Here is a 19,428-nt window from a genome sequence, read left to right as displayed (position 1 = left end):
ACAATGGGAGTTTCGAAAACTGTGTTTACTACCATGCAGAGCGCAGTAAATTAAAGGACTGCATTGTAGGTCTACTTCTGTGAATTCTTTAATAAAAAGTGTGCCCTGGGTGGATTTCAACCCCCCTTTTGTAGGAAAGTTTGCTAAACCTCCTTGCAGGCACTTCTGCTTTAGCTAGGGATGCAAATGTGCTTCCAGTGAACAGGTGATGCCGTGTGTTGGCACACTTAGGCAGGTTTTAAGCAGCAAACTCACTTTGAGTTCAGGAGCTTGAGTCACGCACAGTAACTATGCATTTCTTGGCCTGCACTAATAATGTCAGAGTGTTATATTTAACACTTGTCGGTTTTTCTCTCCTACTTCAATTCACACTCCTACACCAGCAAAATGGCTCAAGGCTATAATTGCCCACATGTGTGACTCCTACTTATGGCTGCTGGGATTCCATGGGTGGGAAACTGTGGCTAGAAGAAGCCTGCAGAGAATCCAGAGGAGGGAAGCAAGTCCCACACGTGCAGGAGAAAAGCAAATGCTCTGTTGTTGTTGTTGTTGTTGTTGTTGTTGTTGTTGTTGTTGTTGTTGTTGCAGCTTCAGCACTTGGGATCAAATGTCTGGAGGATGGGAACTGTCCATGCAAGGCAGCGTCAATCTGTGCTTGGATAATTTTGTTTATTTGTGTCTGTTTTCCCTCTTTGGAATAGTTCCAACAGTGTTGAAAAGGCATCTCATTTTCACAGCGGAAGCCCGCAGAAGAACCTCCGCTCAGGAGCACAGTTGTGGAGAATTCTTGTGCCTCAAAAGGCAAGCGCCCTCTTCTCACTGTGGCCACCCAGATGCCAAAAGCACAATTTCAACTCAAGAGCTCTCTCCCCTCCTGTGGTTTCCAGCAACTGTCATTCAGGAGGGCATTGTTGCCTCCAACTGTGAAGGCAGAGCAGAGCTATCCTGGCCTAGTACCCATGAATAGACTCCTCCGTGAATCTGTCTAATTCCCCTTTAAAGCCATCCAAGTTTGTGGCCACAGTTACATCTCATGGGAGTGAATTCCATAGTTTAACCATGCGTGGTGACGTTCTTCCTTTCGTATGTCCTGAATCGACCAACGCTCAGCTTTGTTGGTTGGCTCTAGATTGAGAAAGGGCAGGGTGGCTGCAAAGGTCTTTGCCGGGCATCTGAGTTAGCAAGGATTGTGGGAGGCCCCATGGGAGCCTGAGTGCGGTGAAGGTGAGCAAGTTAGCTTGAAGCATTGCTGTAGCCCCAGGCAGAAGCCCATGGGCGGCTGGAATACTCCAGCAAGGTGGTCATACAGTTCAAGGCACACTTGAGCGATGTACATGAGTCTCACCCCTGAGACTGTGGCAATGAGGGCAAGATCCCAGGAGTTGAGAGAACTTTTAGGGAGGAGTTTTTAGTACGTACAGAACATTGGCAAGAAAGGCACAGGTTCGTGGGGGAGGTTGCAGAAGCTGTGCTCGGAGGAGGGGTGGTTCTGCGCAATTCTGTTTACATGGTTTGCTTTTCAACCCACTTCTGAAAAGCTAAGCTTGGTGTGCTCAGAGCTTCCACTAATACTCATGCACACACACACACTGTTGCTAATCAGGTCCTGCACTACTTTGCCCTGGAGCATTAAAGGGTCATATGGGCATCTATGGTAAGAGGATAAAGCTGCACTCAGCAATCTGAAAGGCTTGCCAACTTTCCCTGCTTGCTTCTCCAGCTTGTTACAGAAAACGCATTGCCCATAATGACAGCAGGGAAACTGACGTTCGTTTCAAAACTATGCTTTGTCGGCTTAGCCCTTCCTTCCTTCCTTCCTTCCTTCCTTCCTTCCTTCCTTCCTTCCTTCCTTCCTTCCTTCCTTCCTTCCTTCCTTCCTTTTCCCTTTGGAGGCTTCTTCGTCATGCGCACCAGCCACAGGGTTCTTTTGCATTGTAAGGAGTCACTTTACTGGAGCCCAAGAGTTGTCAGTATCATTATTATGACTCCTATACTCCCAAAGTCAGAGTTGCCTTGTGACTCTGCGGGTAGGATGTTTGTGAAATGAGCTGTATGGATTCTCCCATTTATTGACGCCCTGCTCCCCTGGGAGAGAGAGAAAGAGAACTGTTGTTCATTTTTTTGCAGGCCAGAAGCCTATTTAATTGTTAGGCACCACATTCTCTGTCACCTTTCCAAGTTGTGAATATAGTTAATCAGGCAGGGTTCTGTAATTCTTAATGAAAGCTGTTGCGCTAATACAATCATATTGGGAAAGGAGCGGTGTTGTCCCATGACCTATTTTGCTGAGCAGCGGATTTCAAATCTCAAGTTTTGTTAGTTCCTTCAAATGGTTTTTTGATGTTTTGCTCTACTAAGCAAAGTGTGAAGGTGTGAGAGTGTCTTTGCTTCCCACCTGCGGTTTAGAACCTGCCTGGGGTCAAGTATCTTTTTCCATAGCAAAGGAGAGCATTTATGTAAGACCTTATGAGCCTGAAATGAGGACACACACTATGATCCTAGCTGCCAGACTTAGGTACCCCTGGAGGAGAGTTGCTTTATGTAACTTATATATCAGATCATTTTTAGTTTTGTTTCGTTTTTTTTCTAGGCCAAATTTGCAGGTAAATTAACTAGCTGTGTCATTCTGTTTTGATTTAAATGACTCCATGAGCCTCTGAACTTAGCGAAGGCTGCACCAAGACACACAGGCATTGTATTCCAGAATATAGTCAGTCAGGATTTGGAAGCAGTAAAGGAAAACTGGTGGAATGTATTGTTAAAGATAAAATAAGCAAACATATAGAAGAACAAGCCTTCCTGAAACAGAACCAGCATGGCTTCTGCAACGTCAAGTCTTACATTATGGACATATTTGAGTTCTTTGAGAGTATCAACAAGCAGAGCTAGGAATTTCAAAAGGCTTTCAACATAGTACCTCACCAAAGACTCCTGCTGAGTAAGCTTAGCAGTCATGGAAGAGGTCCTCTTGGGGATTGGGGACTGAGAAGCAGTGAGTAGGAATAAATGGACAGATCTGTGGATGGAGAGATATAGAATGTATTGCTTCTGAATATCAGGTGCTGGAGATTGCATGAAACGAGAGGGCTCTTGTGCTTGAATCTTGATTTGCTGGTTTCCCACAGGCATCTGGGGAGAAGCCATTGTGAGAACAGGAAGCTGGGCTAGATGGGCTGTTGGCCTGATCCAGCAGGCTCTTTTGATTTTCTCCTTGAGCCTTCACGAGCAAATGTTGGTCTCCTGGTCCATTTCCCTTCTGCAAGACTGAAGCGATGCCAGCCTAGTAAACACAGTTCATGGGAGGATAAGGAGTGTGATGAACTTTGAGTCAAGCAGACCTCCAAAATAACGTCTTTTTTCCCCCAACTAGGGAGAATGCCGTTATGAGCTGGATACCCGTCCTTATTTTCACTGGGAAGATGTTGAGGCATCAGAGGAGGCTCAGCGGGGCAAGAGGTGTTGCGATGCTGCAGCTGCTCAAAAGGCGCCTTTCTCTAGAAAAACCCTGGCAGAGGCTCCAAAAGCGGCAACACACCGCTCATCTTCCTCCGTGGAGCTTGATGCAGAATGTGTATCTCTCTTTAAAGCGACGAGCTTCAAATCTGTGAATAGGCCTCAGGCACTGACGGTAGATTCTGAAAGTCATGCTCCGGAGGGGCTCAGCCCTGCAGATGGTTTCCCAGCAAGCACTTTGCCATTGGTTGAAGGTGCTGGATGTAAAAAAATGTCAGATAAGAATGAGGAAAACATGGAGGAATCTGCTAGCACAAGCCCTGCCCAGAGAAGCATTGCTGATTGTGAAAATGCAGCAGAAACAGAATTTCAGCCCATCTCAAAAGTGTGCGGCTCAGGGAATGGACATGGTGCAGATTCAGTCTACGCCTGCCCTGAAGAAGAAAATTCTCCCCTTTCTTCCTTGTTTTATGCACCACCACCAGCAGCGGTGGATTTGTTTGTGCTTCCTGGTGCAAGTGCCGATGAGGATGCTTTTTGGGAAAAATGCATCCCAACAAATGCAGCAAGGCTTCTGTCACAGTCTCCCCCTCCTCTGAATGAATTATTTGCCTCTGAAGAAGAGACAGAGGATGTAGCCCAGCAGTTGAGCTCAGTGCAAAAATGTGTTTCCAGTGTGTTTGCAGGCAAATGTCCTTCAGGAGAAAAACCGACACCTTTCAAACCACTTTCCACGTCGCCTCAGAACATGTCTGAACTCACCGATGCTCAGGAACAGTGTTCCTTGGGTAACCTTTTGGGGGAAAGCTGCATTCCTGAAGCTTCCTTTAGCAAGATAAATGATTTTGATTGGGATGAAATATTTGAGTGTGACAATGAAGAGCAGGTGAGCATTCAAGGGAGAACTCCACCAATGGCAAATCATGATCCAGGAGCAAACCATTCAGGAAAGGAGAAGGCTTGTGGAAGTTATCAAGGATACCAGAAACTGGCTGAGAGGAATGCAAGCCCTACTGAAGTGCCTGGGCGTTTCTTTATAGGAGAGGGTTTTGCAGAGAGTGGCCCTCATCCAGACACAAAAGGAGGGGAGCTTTCAGAGCCATCATTGTGGGGTAGTGAAGCCAGCACCCCAAGCAAGGGAGAGGAGACCTCTGGAAGGCAGCCCTCGGGGGAAGAGCTTCATGAGGTCAGCCAAGGAAACCCCATGAAGTCATTGACAATCCCAGGAGATGGAGGTTTGGAAGCATCTGTTGATCCTGTCCATGCAGGCAAAGCAGAAGAAGCCCAGCGTCCTGGAGAGTTCTACAATGTTTCTCAGGAGTTGTTCTCTGTTAATTTTGATCTGGGTTTCCTGACTCAAGAATCGGAGGACGAGTGCTCAGAGCAAGTTGACAGCATGAAAGATGGGGGAGCTCACGCGGCAGTTAGCTCCTCTAGCGCTGAAGTTGCGCTCTCAAACAGCAACATGTCAAGGAAGTCTCCACTGACCTGGGGTCATGAATGCTTTAATGGAACCAAGTTTTCTACACCTTTACACCTGAAAAATCGGGACTCTTGTCTTGCGGCAGTTGAAAATGTTATTCCCTTGGTCTCTCCTTTGACACCGGTGGGAGGGAAACTGTGCCAGTTCCCAAGTTCTGTGCACGCTGCATTTTCCACACCGACAGGTGGGCAGGTGAGCCATGCTGGCGTCCCCAGAACCCCCACAAGCTCTTTCTCCGGGAATAGGCAGGAAAGCCCACAGGCGCCAGTTCCAAGGAGACAGAACGCAAGTACAGTGAAAAGGGACTTGGCTAACTCCATTTTCAGCACAGAGGGGCTTGCACCGCAGGAAACCGTGAAGGTGGAAGACGGAAGCCTAAATGGCCCTAACGTGCTTCCCATTGAAGGTAAGATTTTTTTAAAAAAATAAAATTGCGTAAAGCATTATGCAGAGAGAGGACTTAGTCTGCCTACAATCTTCAGAAGGCAGATGGGAACTGAATAATAATACTGAGATCCTGCCTTTTGAGCAATGAAGGGATGTTCTCTCTCTGGATTTATGGCAATCTGCATCAGGTTGCAGAAGGCAACATCCTAGAGTTGGAAAGGGGCTCGTGGGGCTTCAGCCCAACCCCCACACCACCCCTGCCCCCCCCAGCTGATACAGGAAACCCCCCACCCCCTGGACCTGCCTCTGCTTAAGAACCTCCAATGGAAAGAGAGTCAGCCCAACACTCTCTGTTGGATGGTTTATGCTGTTGGGAATGCTTAAATCATTTTTCCTGCGCTGCATTTAAAATATTTCTTAGCCTTCCTCTCCACACAAGATGGTACAAAAGTGGGGTACAGTGGAATAAATTAAAAGCAACCCCCTCTCCCTCAGTTACAGATCGTCAGTCAGATAAAAACAGGAAGAGATAGAACCACGGCAGAGTCAGCAGCGACAATAAACAGGACCAAAATACTGCTGTATAATCCTCAACGTCAATGGAGAACCTGCCCCCCCCCCGTCTCCTCATTGTCTCATCTCCAAGCTCAGCCTGCTTCCCTGGGCTCTGCAGCCTCTCCTCCTAGCAAGGGGCCTCCAGGTCTCCCTCCATCTAGGTTATTATGCTCCTTCTTATGCACTTTGCTTTGTCAGTCTATAGAAGAGCTTGCACACCTGGGTTCCTCCTCCCTCCTGCGTGTGGTGAGCGAGGAACCCTGTTGCAACTGTTTAATAAAGTTCAGACTTACTAGCTGCTTTGCTTCTCAATATTCTCTGCTTGGCCTCTGTTATTTTCTCCTACCAATAGAGAACCTACATAAGGACTCTATACAGGCTCTTGGGTACCCCATAAGGGGAAAGGAGCAGTTTTTTCTTATAACACCAACTTTATTGAAATATGTTTGTGTTTGTTTTAAAAAAGGAAGATCACTTTATTAATTTGGGATAATATGTCTGAATAAACCTCAACCTTTTCTGTTCCTCATTTGGTAAGCTTTTTTCCAATCAGATGTAAGTAATTTTGCAGTAAGAGTGGTATTATATAAGATGCATGATGATTTAGAGAGATACTGCAATTTATTACAAATTCCATTTAAAAAATTGAAATGTAAATAAACTGTGGAGCTTGGAACTGGACCCAGTAAGCCAGGTGAGGTCTGGCTGAAGTAGAATAAAGCAGCAGCATTGCATTTTGATGCTCTGCTTCTGTGGATGCCATGCCTTTGCTCACTCCTACCCTGGCGATTTCCCTGCCAGAGGCTGTGTGCTTCTGAATGGCAGTTGCTGTGAACCACGGGAGGGGAGAGCATGGCTGTGCTCAGGTGCCCCTCGTGGGCGCCCAGTTGATCACCATGAGAACAGGGTTCTGGCTCAGAGGAGCCCCAGGCTTCCTCCAGCTGCAGGATCAGCATAGGTTTTTACATCCTTAAAAAAGGTAAAGGGACCCCTGACCATCAGGTCCAGTCGTGTCCGACTCTGGGGTTGCGGCGCTCATCTCGCTCTATAGGCCGAGGGAGCCGGCGTTTGTCCGCAGACAGCTTCCGGGTCATGTGGCCAGCATGACAAAGCCACTTCTGGTGAACCAGAGCAGCGCACAGAAACGCCGTTTACCTTCCCGCCGGAGCGGTCCCTATTTATCTACTTGCACTTTGACGTGCTTTCGAACTGCTAGGTGGGCAGGAGCTGGGACCGAGCAACGGGAGCTCACCCCGTTGCAGGGATTCGAACCGCCAACCTTCTGATCAGCAAGCCCTAGACTCTGCGGATTAACCCACAGCGCCACCTGGGTCCCTTAGATTTACATCCTTAGCTTACATCTTTTACGTCTTTACATTCTTAGATGAAATGTAACAGTCCTACTCTCAAGGCCTGCTCCTTCCTCATTCTGTGTAAAAGCATGTGGGGGACTGCTGCATTCCTATTACAGTAGTAAAAACAAACCAACACAACCTTGAGGAATATGTGCAAGGAAGAGTTGGAAAATGGGACAAAAGCAGTGGGGAGGGGAGTCAGTTGGAGATACCTTGTTCCAGAGGTGTCTCTCTGGCTACCCGTAGGAGGAGCAACGACTCTTGTACGTGGTAAAATAAAAAAATTCCTTCAGTAGCACCTTAAAGACCAACTAAGTTTTTATTTTGGTATGAGCTTTCGTGTGCATGCACACTTCTTCTTGTACGTGGGTTGACAACATGTCCAAGAACAGATAAGTTGGTTTAGTGTTTCCCCTTCTCTTTCCCCTCATCCCTATCACTCGGTAGCACTCTTAATTTCCAGCTCAGCAAGACAATGCAGCCAGCTGTGTTCCTCTGCTGGGAAATACTGTTTAAGTTGCCCCAACTGGACCCTGGGCGGATGGGGAGTCACAGGCAGACAATAGCAGCCTCCCAAGCCAATTCAGAATTGCCTTATTTAAAGAAAAAAATGGAGAAAGCATTTTCCTCTTGGAATTACAAATACCGTGTTTCCCCCTTTTTAAGGCGTAGTCATAAAATAAGCCATAGCAGCATTTCTAAGCATTTGAGAAATATAAACCGTACCCCGAAAATAAGCCATAGTGATAGGCGCTGTGCGGAAGAGATCACTGAGCTCCCCGAGTCAGCAGCAGCAACGCCGGCCGCAGCAGTGTTTGCTGAGTCCTTTCTTGCTTTTGGGACTTGGTTACTGTGCTGGCTTGGGATGGTGTGTGTGCAATTGCTGTTGCTGCTTCGTGTTTTTCAGCTGGATTCTCTGGGTTCTAAGCACTTTCCCCCGTTTGTTTGTGAAGCAGCACTCGGCTGCAGCCCCTGCCTCTCCCGACGGCTGCATGAATGCGAGGCTGGATTTGATCGCTATCTCCTTTTCCATTTCTTTTGTCTTTGAGCACCCGGCCCCGCCCCCTCTCCCCTTCGTGGAATGAAGAACGGAGTTTTAGCAGCATTTCCTCATTATAAAAAAAAGGTCAGGAACTTTTACTTTAACCTCAAAAATGGGATATTTCCTCTCTCTAAAAACAACTCTGACCTGAACACCAATATAACGGGGGTAGATCACCTCCAGTTTATAAATCCGCAAGTAGATCGCAGTCTCCTAGAAGTTGGGCTCTATACTTTGGCTGATTGCAAGCCTTTGCATCTTTAAAAAACAAAAACCATGCGCTTCTCAGTCTTAATTTTCCTTTAATTCATCCCCCTATACCCTCCTCCAACCATTGCCTCCTTCCATTCCTTACCCCCCTCCCTCTCTCCCCACTTCCCTCACTCCTGTGCGATCTCATTTAGTCATATACTTGCTTTTTCTGTTGTGTTGTCTATTTTATATTTAATATTATTACCCTTTATGATGTTATTTTTCCCCTTGCGATAATTATTTATTTTTTATCTTTAACTAACTTTCCTTTCCATATTTTTCCATATATAACTCAACACTTTCCCATTCCTTCTTAACTCTTTGGATAGAGTGCCCCCCCATTATTGTTGTTAATTTTACAATTCCTGGATTTTTTATGGAACCGAACAGCTCGGGTGCTTCAGAATGTGCCTTCTGTTGCTACAGGGCTATGGGGCTTCACTATTTGACCCCCCCCCAGGTTGGGATTTTTAAAGTAGTTCTGTGGGTCCCAGGGCACAGAATCACCCCCGATCCTTTCCTTTGTCTAAACAGACCTATTCCCCCCTGACTTTGGAAGGCTGTGCTTCAAGGGTGATACCAGGGGTTTTTTAAGACCTGCGCCTCTTAAGGATTGTTACAGTCCATAACTTCCATTGCTTTCTACAGGGTTGGGGGTTTAAAGCACTGCCACCCCCACCCCACCCTGCAGGCGCTCGGAACTGGCAGCGCCAACAACGCGCCCAGCAATGTGCAGAAGAGAGCACCGAGCATCCTGAGCCAGTGGGTCCCAGTTGTACCAGCACTTTTTTTTTAAAAAAAAGACACCCCCTGAAAATAAGCCACTGTGTGTTTTTTTGAGGGAAAAAAGTTATAAGACGGTGTCTTAAAAAAGGGGAAACACGGTATATTGTATGGTGAAAAACACACACACACTTTCTTATTATTGCTACCCACATACTCCTTCACAGTTGGGGCCAGCAGTGAAAGCGAAGAAGAAATGTTTTTTCTCAGAAAAAAGAAGAAAGTGAACATTTTCACATCTCAAAACGTGAGTCAGCTTAGTTAAAATTAAATGCCACCAAGCTCCAAACAAAACTCCTCTCTGTGCGGTTTCTAAATGTGTTTTGACATCTTCCTTCCTTCTCCCAAGATTGATGATGACTGTGACTTGGAATCACCAGTATGCGCTGTCAAGAAGCGGAGACGTCAGCTTGTCACAGTGAGTAGATAACCCCAGTCAGGGCAGGAAAAACACATAAATGCATAAAACACATTCTGCTCCGTTTGGCTTAAACATTCCTCTTTATTGTTGGGAAATGGTTATTACTGTTTTTTCCCCCCAAAATGGCTTTAACCTGCAATAGTGAATCAAAAACAGAGCAACACGTGACCATATACAACCCTGCAATATCAACTCTTTATAATATCAACAGAACAAAAACTAAACATGTATAAGGAGACTGCAGTGGCTACATAGATTTATGAGCACTGTTCCTCAGTATGTATTTATCCTTATAAGAGATGGGTCTATGAAAACACTTCTGCTACCCATTACTGTGCTAAAGAAGTAATTACAAAACAGTGGACTATATCCGGAAACACTGTACATCATGACAGTTTATTAATCACTTCAGCATCGTTGGAACACTATAACTACTCATCTTTCCACTTGGTTTTCAATGACTGACTTACCGTGATCAACTCCCGCCCAGAAACAAATGTCCCCACTGTGGAAGGACGTGCGGGTCCAGAATTAGCCTCCACAGTCACTTACGGACTCATTGTTAAAACCGTGTTATGGAAGACAATCTTACTCGGCTACGAGGGATCGCCAAAGAAGAAGAATATTTCCTTGATTTATGACCAGCAGAGTCTTCCAGAGACTCAATTGAATCCTGCTTTATTGTTTATGTTTTGAAGAGAATCTTCCAAGAATTGTTTACATTGTGCATACATGCTTGGTTTTTGTTCTGTTGATATTATAAAGCAGTGTTTCCCAACCTTGTGCCTCCAGCTGTTTTCGGACTACAATTCCCATCATTCCTGACCTGGTCTTGCTAGCTAGGGATGATGGGAGTTGTAGTCCAAAACAGCTGGAGGCACAAGGTTGGGAAACACTGTTATAAAGAGTTGATATTGCATGGTTGCATATGGTCACGTGTTGCTCTGTTTTTGATTCACGTCAGTATTGCAACACAGGGGTTTGGTTAGTTGTATTAACCTGCAATAGGGCAGGAGCTGATTAGTGTTGAGATATCTAGCAGAAGTAGATATTTTATAGTCAATTCAATTATATACTACGTTTCCCACAATGACATCTGTGCTGAAAGCAGTTCCTGTAAAATGTGGTAACGCTGTTTATTCTTCAGATGGAGAGATATTTGGGCAGGATTCTCAGTTGAACGTACACAGAAAACCAGTAGGCTGCCTTACCCTGAGTCATCTTCCTGGCTGGCCACCTGCCCAAATGCTGCCCCTTCAGGGGTTCTGAGTCTCCATGAGAAATGGCTGAGCAGGCCACCCCCTCCCTCTCCTCCACTCTTTCTCCAGAATTCTTTAACCACCCCTTAAGTGTAATTTTAATGTTTAATCGATTATTTTATTTCTCTGTTGGAAGCCGCCCAGAGTGGCTGGGGAAACCCAGCCGGATGGGCGGGGTATAAATAATAAATTATTATTATTATTATTATTATTATTATTATTAATTTCACAATCAACATTAATCATAAGGAATATGAATTAGGCTGCCTATAGCACCCCAGATTTGAAGCCTAATAATAATAATAATAATAATAATAATAATAATAATAATAAATAAATAAATAATTTATTATTTGTACCCCGCCCATCTGGCTGGGTTTCCCCAGCCACTCTGGGCGGCTTCCAACAAAGATTAAAAATACATTAAAATGTCACACATTAAAAGCTTCCCTGAACAGAAACAAAGAAGAAAGCTGATCCAGCTACATTCTATGTGGCAAACAGGAACAGCACCACTTCTAGATGTACAAAATCCTCAACAAAATTAGAAGATTGAAATTCCAAATGATCTCATTATACAAAGCATTCTTTTGAGTGGTTCCAAAGGAGTAAAAACATACTAAAGTATTAAGAAGACTTGCAAAGGGTGCAAGTTTTGGTTAAGCCAGACCCAAAAAATCCCTGCCATGGTAACATTGAGCAACAGCTAAAGCCAGAGGAAGCTGGCTCTGATATGGCTTGACAGCCATCTGTCAGGAATGCTTTGATGGTGTTTCCTGCTTGGCAGGGGGTTGGACTGGATGGCCCTCGTGGTCTCTTCCAATTCCATGATTCTGTGATGCCATTGTTGACCAGTGTCTGTGCTCTGTTTCAGTCAGACTTGTCTAGCGATGCAAGCCCAGATTGCTCTGAGAAGAGCTGGAGCAAGAAGCCAGGTGTGAAGAGGCAGAAAAGGGGAGACGCTGCTGCCAGGAAGGTGCGCATATGACACACAGCGATGCTCCTTTGTTTCTGGTGGGTGTGAGGCTTGGGGTACTGTGCTTTTCGTTTACAAAGTAGGGAAGCAGATCCCCCCCCCCTCTGGAACCCTAGACAGGAAGGAAATACAGGACAGTGCGCATGAGGGGAACATGACTGGAAACAGAGTCTCCTCTGTTATGCCAAATTTCAATTTTGGAGCAGGGCCATGCAGCTCAGCTGAGCAGGAGGACACATACTTGGTGTGTCATTCAGCCCCTAAGAAGAGGATCTGGTGCAGGTAATGGGGAGAGGCCTCTCTCTGCCTGTCATTAGAAAACTGGAGGCTGCCTTATATAGGCTTTGATCCAGCTAGCTCAGTATTGACCACACTGACTGGCAGCAGTGGCTCTCCAGGGTTTTAGGCTGGAGTCATTCCCAGGCCTACTTGGAGATGCTGTCAGGGATTGAATCCCAAATGCAGGAAACTGTAATATCAAACCAAGGAATTCGGGGGCCGTGGGAGGTACTTTTGGCCTTGTGTTTTGTAATTGAGGATGGACAGTTTCTGCACTTAGAGGCTTTGGCCCCAGGCAGTGGGCTTTTTCTTCTTTCCATGCGAGGCTGTGGCCTCAGATCACTTGATCTGCATGGCTGGTCTTGGTGGGGCTTCGTGGGCTGGCTGTCAACATGGGATCGTGTCCTTGCCTGTGGCCAGTTCCTAAAAGAAGCCCAGTTCTGATCAGCCTAGGGGTGGGGGTTGGCCAGTCTACGGCCACCTGGCATGGCTGGTTCTAAAGCAGAGCCTGCGAAATAGGATGCTGCTGGGCAGGAGGAACTCTCTTGCTTTTGCTTCGTGTAGAATGCAGCCAAATACTTCCTGGACCAAGAGGCGGAACTTTCTGAGGAAGGAGCCATGGAGGTTTCATCCGATGAGAGCGTCGGCTCAGAAAATGTGCAGAGTTCTTCGCTCATCGAGTTTTTAAATGATGAGACACAGATTATGCAAGAGCTCAATGGTAAGTGAAGGGAAACCTTGCCCTTTTCCTATTAGCTGGCACTTCCTTTGGTCTAATTGTCCTTTCCCACTGGCACCAGTCCTCCCAGTAGCTTTCCTACAAGGCCGAGATTGCAGTCAGCATGTCAGGTTTTGGAAATCAGGTAGCAGCAGTAAATCAGGACTGCGTTGCTTAACCCTTCGGTCCATGCGGCAGTATCATCAACAAAGTGGAAAGGTGAGGAACAGTGGCACAGACTGCAGTAGAGCTTGAATAGCCAGCACTTGGTCCAAGGCCTGGAAGCAGAGAGAATGAATGGCATGTTGAGATGGATGCTTGGGGGCCACTGAACTGCTTGTGTGGCAGCGATTGCCACAGGTGGAACCTGCCCCCCCCCTGCAGCACTGTTGTGGGAAGAGTTTTGCTGCTACTAACAGGCCCCTGATTGGTGTGGTGGGAATTGTAACGGGATCCACGAAACAAGCTGCCCTGCACAACACAACTTCCCCCCACCCTACAGAGACTCTTTCCGCCCGCGAAGCCTGCCCAAACGGGTGCTGACTGCGGCTTCAGTTCCTCTTCTGCCTGCCTGACTGCTGCTCTTTTTTTCTCTCTGCTCAGAATCCGAGATGCATGCAGTCTACCTGAAATCTGTACGAAGCCCAGCTGTTGGCAACAGGTATAAGATGCAGAAAGGATGCAACTCGGTGGCTGTTTTCTCACAGGTAGGGAGGCAGACAAGGGAGGGTTGTGTCCAAAGCACAAACTGGGGCTGGGCTTGATCCACAAATGCTGCTGGTTGGTTTCTCACAGCCTTATCGGAGCGAATGGTCACTTTTCACGAGTGTCGTCTTAAAGGACAAGGCCGAAAGGATTGTTTCAAGGTGCGCTGACTTCTTAGCAAGGCAGAACCTGCTGCCTCAACACAGTCGGGGTTTGTTTGTTAATACCACCCTTCGATAAAAATCCCCAGTGCGGTTCACATGAATCAAAATATAAAAACAATGTAAAATACAAATGTCACAAATCAGAACTATTGTAAGGCACAAGAAAGAAAAGGCAGCATCGCTGTGGGGGAGGGGGGGCAACAACCTAAGAGCAGGATTCTGATTCCACCTGAATGATCTGGGAAATGTCTGTGTCAGGTAGACATTTTTGGGGAATAGGGTCCCTAGTTGAGATGCTGAGCTTGAGAGGTTCCCCCCTCCCTCATAGCCATGAGCAGAATGATCTTATCATATAGGTAGCTTGACAGGGAACTCAGCCTTCCTTTTGGCACTGGGGAGTCAAGCATGTTTGGCCTCAAAGGACAGTAATGCCACAATGAATTGGGCTTGGAAAAACACTGGTAGCCAGTGAAGGTCCTTTAACTGGGCCAAGTTGCTGTGAACAAATCTTGCCACTATTAAAAGTCAATACTAGCTGCAACTTCCAGGGTAGCCCCACATGCCAAAAGGTCCCCAGAGCATAGCTGCCCTTGGCCAGCCTGCCTCTCTCTAGGTGAAGCCCCAGTTCATGTGCCAGCATCAGCTGGGAGAGGGAACTCCCTTGGTGCCACTGAAAACGCTCGGGGGTCCAGGGACAGGACTGGATCCTCCCCCCCAAAAAACAAACAAAAAAAGATCCTTCAGGGGAGCGCAAGCGCATCTAGAACACATTGATCTTCTCCCTAAACCCAGGCAGCCTCCAGGAACAGAACTACTGCTTTCTAACACTTCTTCAGCCTGTGCCGTGAGTCCAGGCAGCAGTTCAGTGAGAGATATGAACAGTCCAGGGGTGGGGGAGTGTTTTTGCAGTGTGCAGGGACCTGGGGAAACCTGGCTCGGTTCCTCAGCATATCGATGCCACTTTATGCCAGGTTCTTACTATATTTTTCAATAGAAAGGGCGGGGTAGACGTGCCAAAATAAACTGGCTCATGCAAAATAAGGCATTTGCCTTCTGGATTTCTGCCATATTCCATACATAACTGTAAACCTGAGAAGAAAGTGTCACATAAATGTCATTTTGTCATTAGAAACTGTGCCAGCCTCATGCGCTGAAAACTCCTCCAGACGTGTCTGGGAAGGTCACCTGCATTTCATCTGCTGGAGCTGGCCAGGCCTGCAGTTACAGGCCACGTGAGGCTCAAGACGTTGTGGCTCTGCCTTGGGGTACGCAAATCATGGCATGGGTTCTCCTCAGCGGTTTCCTTTCCTTCCAGGTTCCAGAGCAGGACGAAAGCTACTTGGCAGACAGTTTCTGTGTGGAGGAGGAGGAGGTGGTGGAGGACCCCAAAAGCTGCTCCAGTGAAGATGAGGAAGTTTGTGTTGACTTCAACCTGCTGCAGGAGAGCTTTGGGCAGGGAAGAAAGCAGTATTGCACCCGACGCAGGAGGAAGTTGAAAGAGGCCCTCCTGCAGCAGAGAGCAGCTGCTCCCCCACCGCTCAAGAAACGCTCCCGGATTCAGATTCTCAGCAGCTCTAGTGAAGATGAAGGAGGAGTCAGGAGGGAACCGCCTCCCATCGTGAAAGCGGACCAGGGCTCGCATGCGTCCTCATCGCTGGCGTTAGACCACCGTCTGGACTGCAGAACATCTGCTCCAAAGGCTGAGATATGTCCACCCCGAGAGAGCAGGACCCAGGGGCTCATGGGACTGAAATCTTCCTTGTCAGAAGAACTGGACTTCCAGGCAACATCAAAGGTATGGGCTGTGTTCAAGCTGTTCCTTCCTTTGCTGGTTTATCTGTGGCCAGGGTTAGAGTAACAGACCAAAGCCCTGAAAGCGATCTGGTCAAAGCTCTCGCCAGGAGGCAGGATATCCCACAGCGCCAGGGATGCTTGTTCAGGCTTTCCTTGAGAACCTTCAGCAAAAGGTGCCACCCGCCCCCTTGGTTACAGCCTCCACTGTGAAAATGTAGTACTGGGAACAGACAATTGTTCTGCGCACTTTGGCTGGCAGCACCCCGGTTCTCCGTGGTCATGCTCAGAGGCCTTCTATAGCCCTTCTGCCTAATGGACTTCAGAACAGAGATTTTGGGGGTTGCACAAATCACCTTCTGCCTGTAAATTGAATAAATGTGCATGAGCTATTTTTGCAATGGCATTTACATTTTATCGAGCGCCTGGAGGACTGGAGAGGGCTTGAGGTCAATGAAAGATTGGCGGGGAGGGCACCACCTCCTCATCCCCAGTGTCCCCCGTTAGAATAATTTGCAGGTGACTTCCTCTGTGTGTGTGCAATTGTTATACTATGAGGCTAGAAGCACGTCTAAACAAAAGTGGGATTTAGGTTCTGTACCACTTGTCAAATACTTTCATTTTCTATGTGATCGTTGGATTGTCAGGCAAACTACCAGCCCCTACTTATCTTTCCCTTTTGTTTTTTTCTCCTGGTGGTCTATTTTAGGGCCTCCCCATGTTCTAAACAGGTCGTTGATGTGCTGATAGTGGCTTAGTGGTCTCTTTATACCACACATTATATCCACACATTTCACTTTAGGAGCTTTTCTGTGATGCTTCTTCAGTGCCACCTGGAGGGACACTCGTGCACTGCAGTGCAACAAAAGCGAAACACACACACACACACACACACACACACACACACACACACACACACACACCAACCAACTCCGGGAACTTTTGAGGTACAGGATTTCTGCAGGACGTAACAAGGCCTGCCCTGGTTGGAAATGAAGCAGCATGTCTGCCCCCAAAACCTTCACAGGCACAAGCAGTGTTGAAAGTGGGATTGTGTGTAACTGCCCCAATAGCTTCCTGAGAACAAATGTCTGGGGGGGGGGCCCTCAGGTGGTAGAATCATAGAAGTGTAGAGTCCAAGGGTTGTCCAGTCCAATCCCTGGGATGCAGGAGTCACAGCTGAAGAATCCCTGACAAACGGTCAACATCCAACCTCTCTGCCTAAATGAATGTGCCATTCCCCACCTCCCTGTTTTTAGCTGCTGTGATTTTATCTGAGTAGATGTCAGGGGGAAAGGCTGGGTATAAATACATAATCGTAGTAGTAGTAGTAGTAAACCTGCACCTTCCAAGAGTCTGTAAACTCTTTGGAGGCAGGGAGTGTGGTCTTGTGTCACCTGGGAAGCCCTGCAAGGCTCTGGGGTGCATTGGTAACGCACTATGAAGGGTGATGATAATAACGAAAGCTCAGCCTTCGCTTTCTCCTGCTCTGGCTGCTTTGATGATGAGTGATGGTTTCTCTTGTGATGTTCTCAGTCAGAAAGCTCTTTGGGGCACCTTGCGGCGCTCTGCTCCCGGAAGAACCCGCCGCTGCCTCTCTGCATTCTGGTTGACAGCCGTGAGATCTCCTCTGGGCCAGACGTCATTTCCACCCTGAAAGCTGTTCACAGAGTCAAGGTCCACGTTTGCTCACTGGGCAGCTGCGATTACATTGTCAGCAGCCGGCTGGCCGTGGAGAGGAGATGCCAGGCGGAGCTGCTGAACCCGGCACACAGGAGCAAAGTGGTCCAGCGAATGCAGCAGCTGAAGAGCAAGTTTGACAGGATCTGTGTGATCGTGGAGGAGAGAGTCAAAGCAGGTGGGTCTTCTAGCTTTGGCAGGTTTTCTCCTTAGGCATTAAACATTTCAGCTTCCAGCTCTGCTGGTTGGGCTATTTAGCCTTAAATAGAAAATGCAGCAGCTAAAACACTGCAAATAAACAGAGATGGCCATTTAGGAGGTAGAAACGTTACATGGTGCATGTGGGACCTTTTGGGGAAACTGGTAAACTGTGTTGTCCCACCAAGTGCTGAGTAGAATCTATCCCAGCTGCTTCTGATCACGCACTGAAGGACGATAAGGTTCTTCACGCCACTTTGAAGAATCAAGAGGCAACTAGAAACTGCACCTTTTTCGGTAGTGCAGGAACGTTGATCAGGAACTTGTATCTGCATACTCTGTTTCCACTCTACTCTCTCTTTGGGTGAAAGAGAAGAGAAAGATGGGCCCTGATTTTAAGGGTCTTCCTCTGCGCCCCTGGGCTGTGAAATGCTGTTAACAGCTGACAACTTGCAGCAGTTGCTAAAGAGCTGAGAACACAACTGGCCCTTCTGCTAGAGACGGGATGGAGAGCCTGTGCTCACCCCCAGGCTTTGCTGGACTTCCCACAGCCCCAGGTCAACATCAGGGCTGAGGTTGAGGGAGCCCGAGAATACCCTGAGCGCCACAACTTCCCCACATCTCTCTGCTTAGCACGTTGAAGCTGATCTCTTGCCACTTTGGGCATCAGGGAACGAAAGGCCACCGATAGCAAGAAATCTGGAAGCCTCTCCCAGGGGGCAGCGCAGGAGAAATGCTGACACCAAACTCTCGTTCTGTAAACTTTCAGGAGAAGCACCGAGAGTGTTCCACAGAAGCAGGCACTATGACAGCCTCCTGTTGGCCTTCATCCAGGCAGGAATCCGGGTGCTCTTCAGCTCCTGCCAAGAGGAGACGGCGGACTTGCTGAAGGAGCTGGCTTCGCTGGAGCAGCGGAAGAACGCGGCCATCCAAGTGCCCACAGAGGTGCAGGGGGGGCACAGGCAAGATGCCCTCCGCTTCTACCTGAGCATTCCCTGCATCAGCTACCCAGAGGCCCTGGCCTTATGCCACTGCTTTGGCTCGGTGAAGGAGGCAGCCAACAGGTAGGGCTTGGGCAGGGCCTCTTCCCGTTTCCAAAACCTGACTGGCTGCACAAGAGTGGGCTGCATGCTCCCTCCCTCCTCAACTTGTGATAGCCAATATCTGTTCAGGGACTCCTACTCCTCCAGACCTCAGATAGCAGCCCCTGCCACATTCTTTGGTAGCAAATTCCACAATGCAACTTGGTGTTGTATGAAACCAAAACCACCCACTGCTCTGTCCTGAGCAAGCTGCTGGTCACTTTGCTCTCCCTCCTCCTCCTCCCTGTTCTTTGCATGTGCCTCTCCTTCCCCCTTCAGGAACATTGGAAGAAGCATCCTGTGGCCCAAACACACAGTGTTTCTCTTGTTTGCTGCAGCAACTGCCTGCTGGCTTGCGATGGAGCTCAGCCTTCCTTTCTTTTTGCTCTTTTCCAGTTCCCCAGGCGAGATGGCAGCCCGCACCCGGATGAGCCAGCAGAAGGCAGAGAAGGTCTACCATTACATGCACTACGGCTTCGATGCTCAGATGCTGCCTGAGAAGATCACGTGACCAACTGCAAATCACAGGGGGCACCCCTTTTTAAAAGACGCACTTTATTGTTACATCTCTTTGTTGTAAGATATGTAAATAAACTTCCGAACTCAGTGAGTTTCAGGCCACAATTTTCCTCTGGAGAAACCAGGCAGCTGCAAATGCAGCCTTGCCACAGGGGTTATTCTGAGTTTATGCATCTGTTGAAAAAACACCCTTCTCCATCTCAAGAACAGGGTGTTGCTGGAGCTCTTCTTCCTACTTCCTTACAAAACCAGATAGGCTTTGCTCTCCCTTCCCCTGGAGAAAGTTTTAAGAGTAAAGCTTTGTGCTTTCTACATAACAGCTAAAA

At 47.7% G+C, this 19,428-nt stretch overlaps 1 protein-coding gene across 4 annotated transcripts in view; it reads left to right on the top strand.

The window, feature by feature from the left end:
* FANCM (FA complementation group M) overlaps positions 1–19,193 on the top strand; it is a 54,571-nt gene extending 35,378 nt beyond the window's left edge. For 3 of the 4 annotated variants that reach the window (XM_088674759.1, XM_060269067.2, XM_088674764.1), the window contains 10 exons: positions 3,371–5,342; positions 9,478–9,557; positions 9,660–9,728; positions 11,865–11,966; positions 12,810–12,966; positions 13,567–13,670; positions 15,148–15,627; positions 17,160–17,481; positions 18,271–18,565; positions 18,980–19,193. In XM_088674759.1, coding sequence (XP_088530885.1) covers positions 3,371–5,342; positions 9,478–9,557; positions 9,660–9,728; positions 11,865–11,966; positions 12,810–12,966; positions 13,567–13,670; positions 15,148–15,627; positions 17,160–17,481; positions 18,271–18,565; positions 18,980–19,094 — 3,696 coding nt within the window. In that variant the 3' untranslated portion in view covers positions 19,095–19,193. The remainder of the gene's footprint in view (positions 1–3,370; positions 5,343–9,477; positions 9,558–9,659; positions 9,729–11,864; positions 11,967–12,809; positions 12,967–13,566; positions 13,671–15,147; positions 15,628–17,159; positions 17,482–18,270; positions 18,566–18,979) is intronic. The other variant, XR_015951206.1, reaches the window with a different exon arrangement.
* Positions 19,194–19,428: the final 235 nt, after the last annotated feature.

The sequence above is a fragment of the Zootoca vivipara genome, chromosome 1 (genome assembly GCF_965207765.1).
Source record: "Zootoca vivipara chromosome 1, rZooViv2.hap1.1, whole genome shotgun sequence".
In the NCBI taxonomy this organism is placed as follows: domain Eukaryota; kingdom Metazoa; phylum Chordata; class Lepidosauria; order Squamata; family Lacertidae; genus Zootoca; species Zootoca vivipara.
Note: the sequence above shows the minus strand (reverse complement) of the source record. Positions and strands in the feature narration are given on the sequence as shown.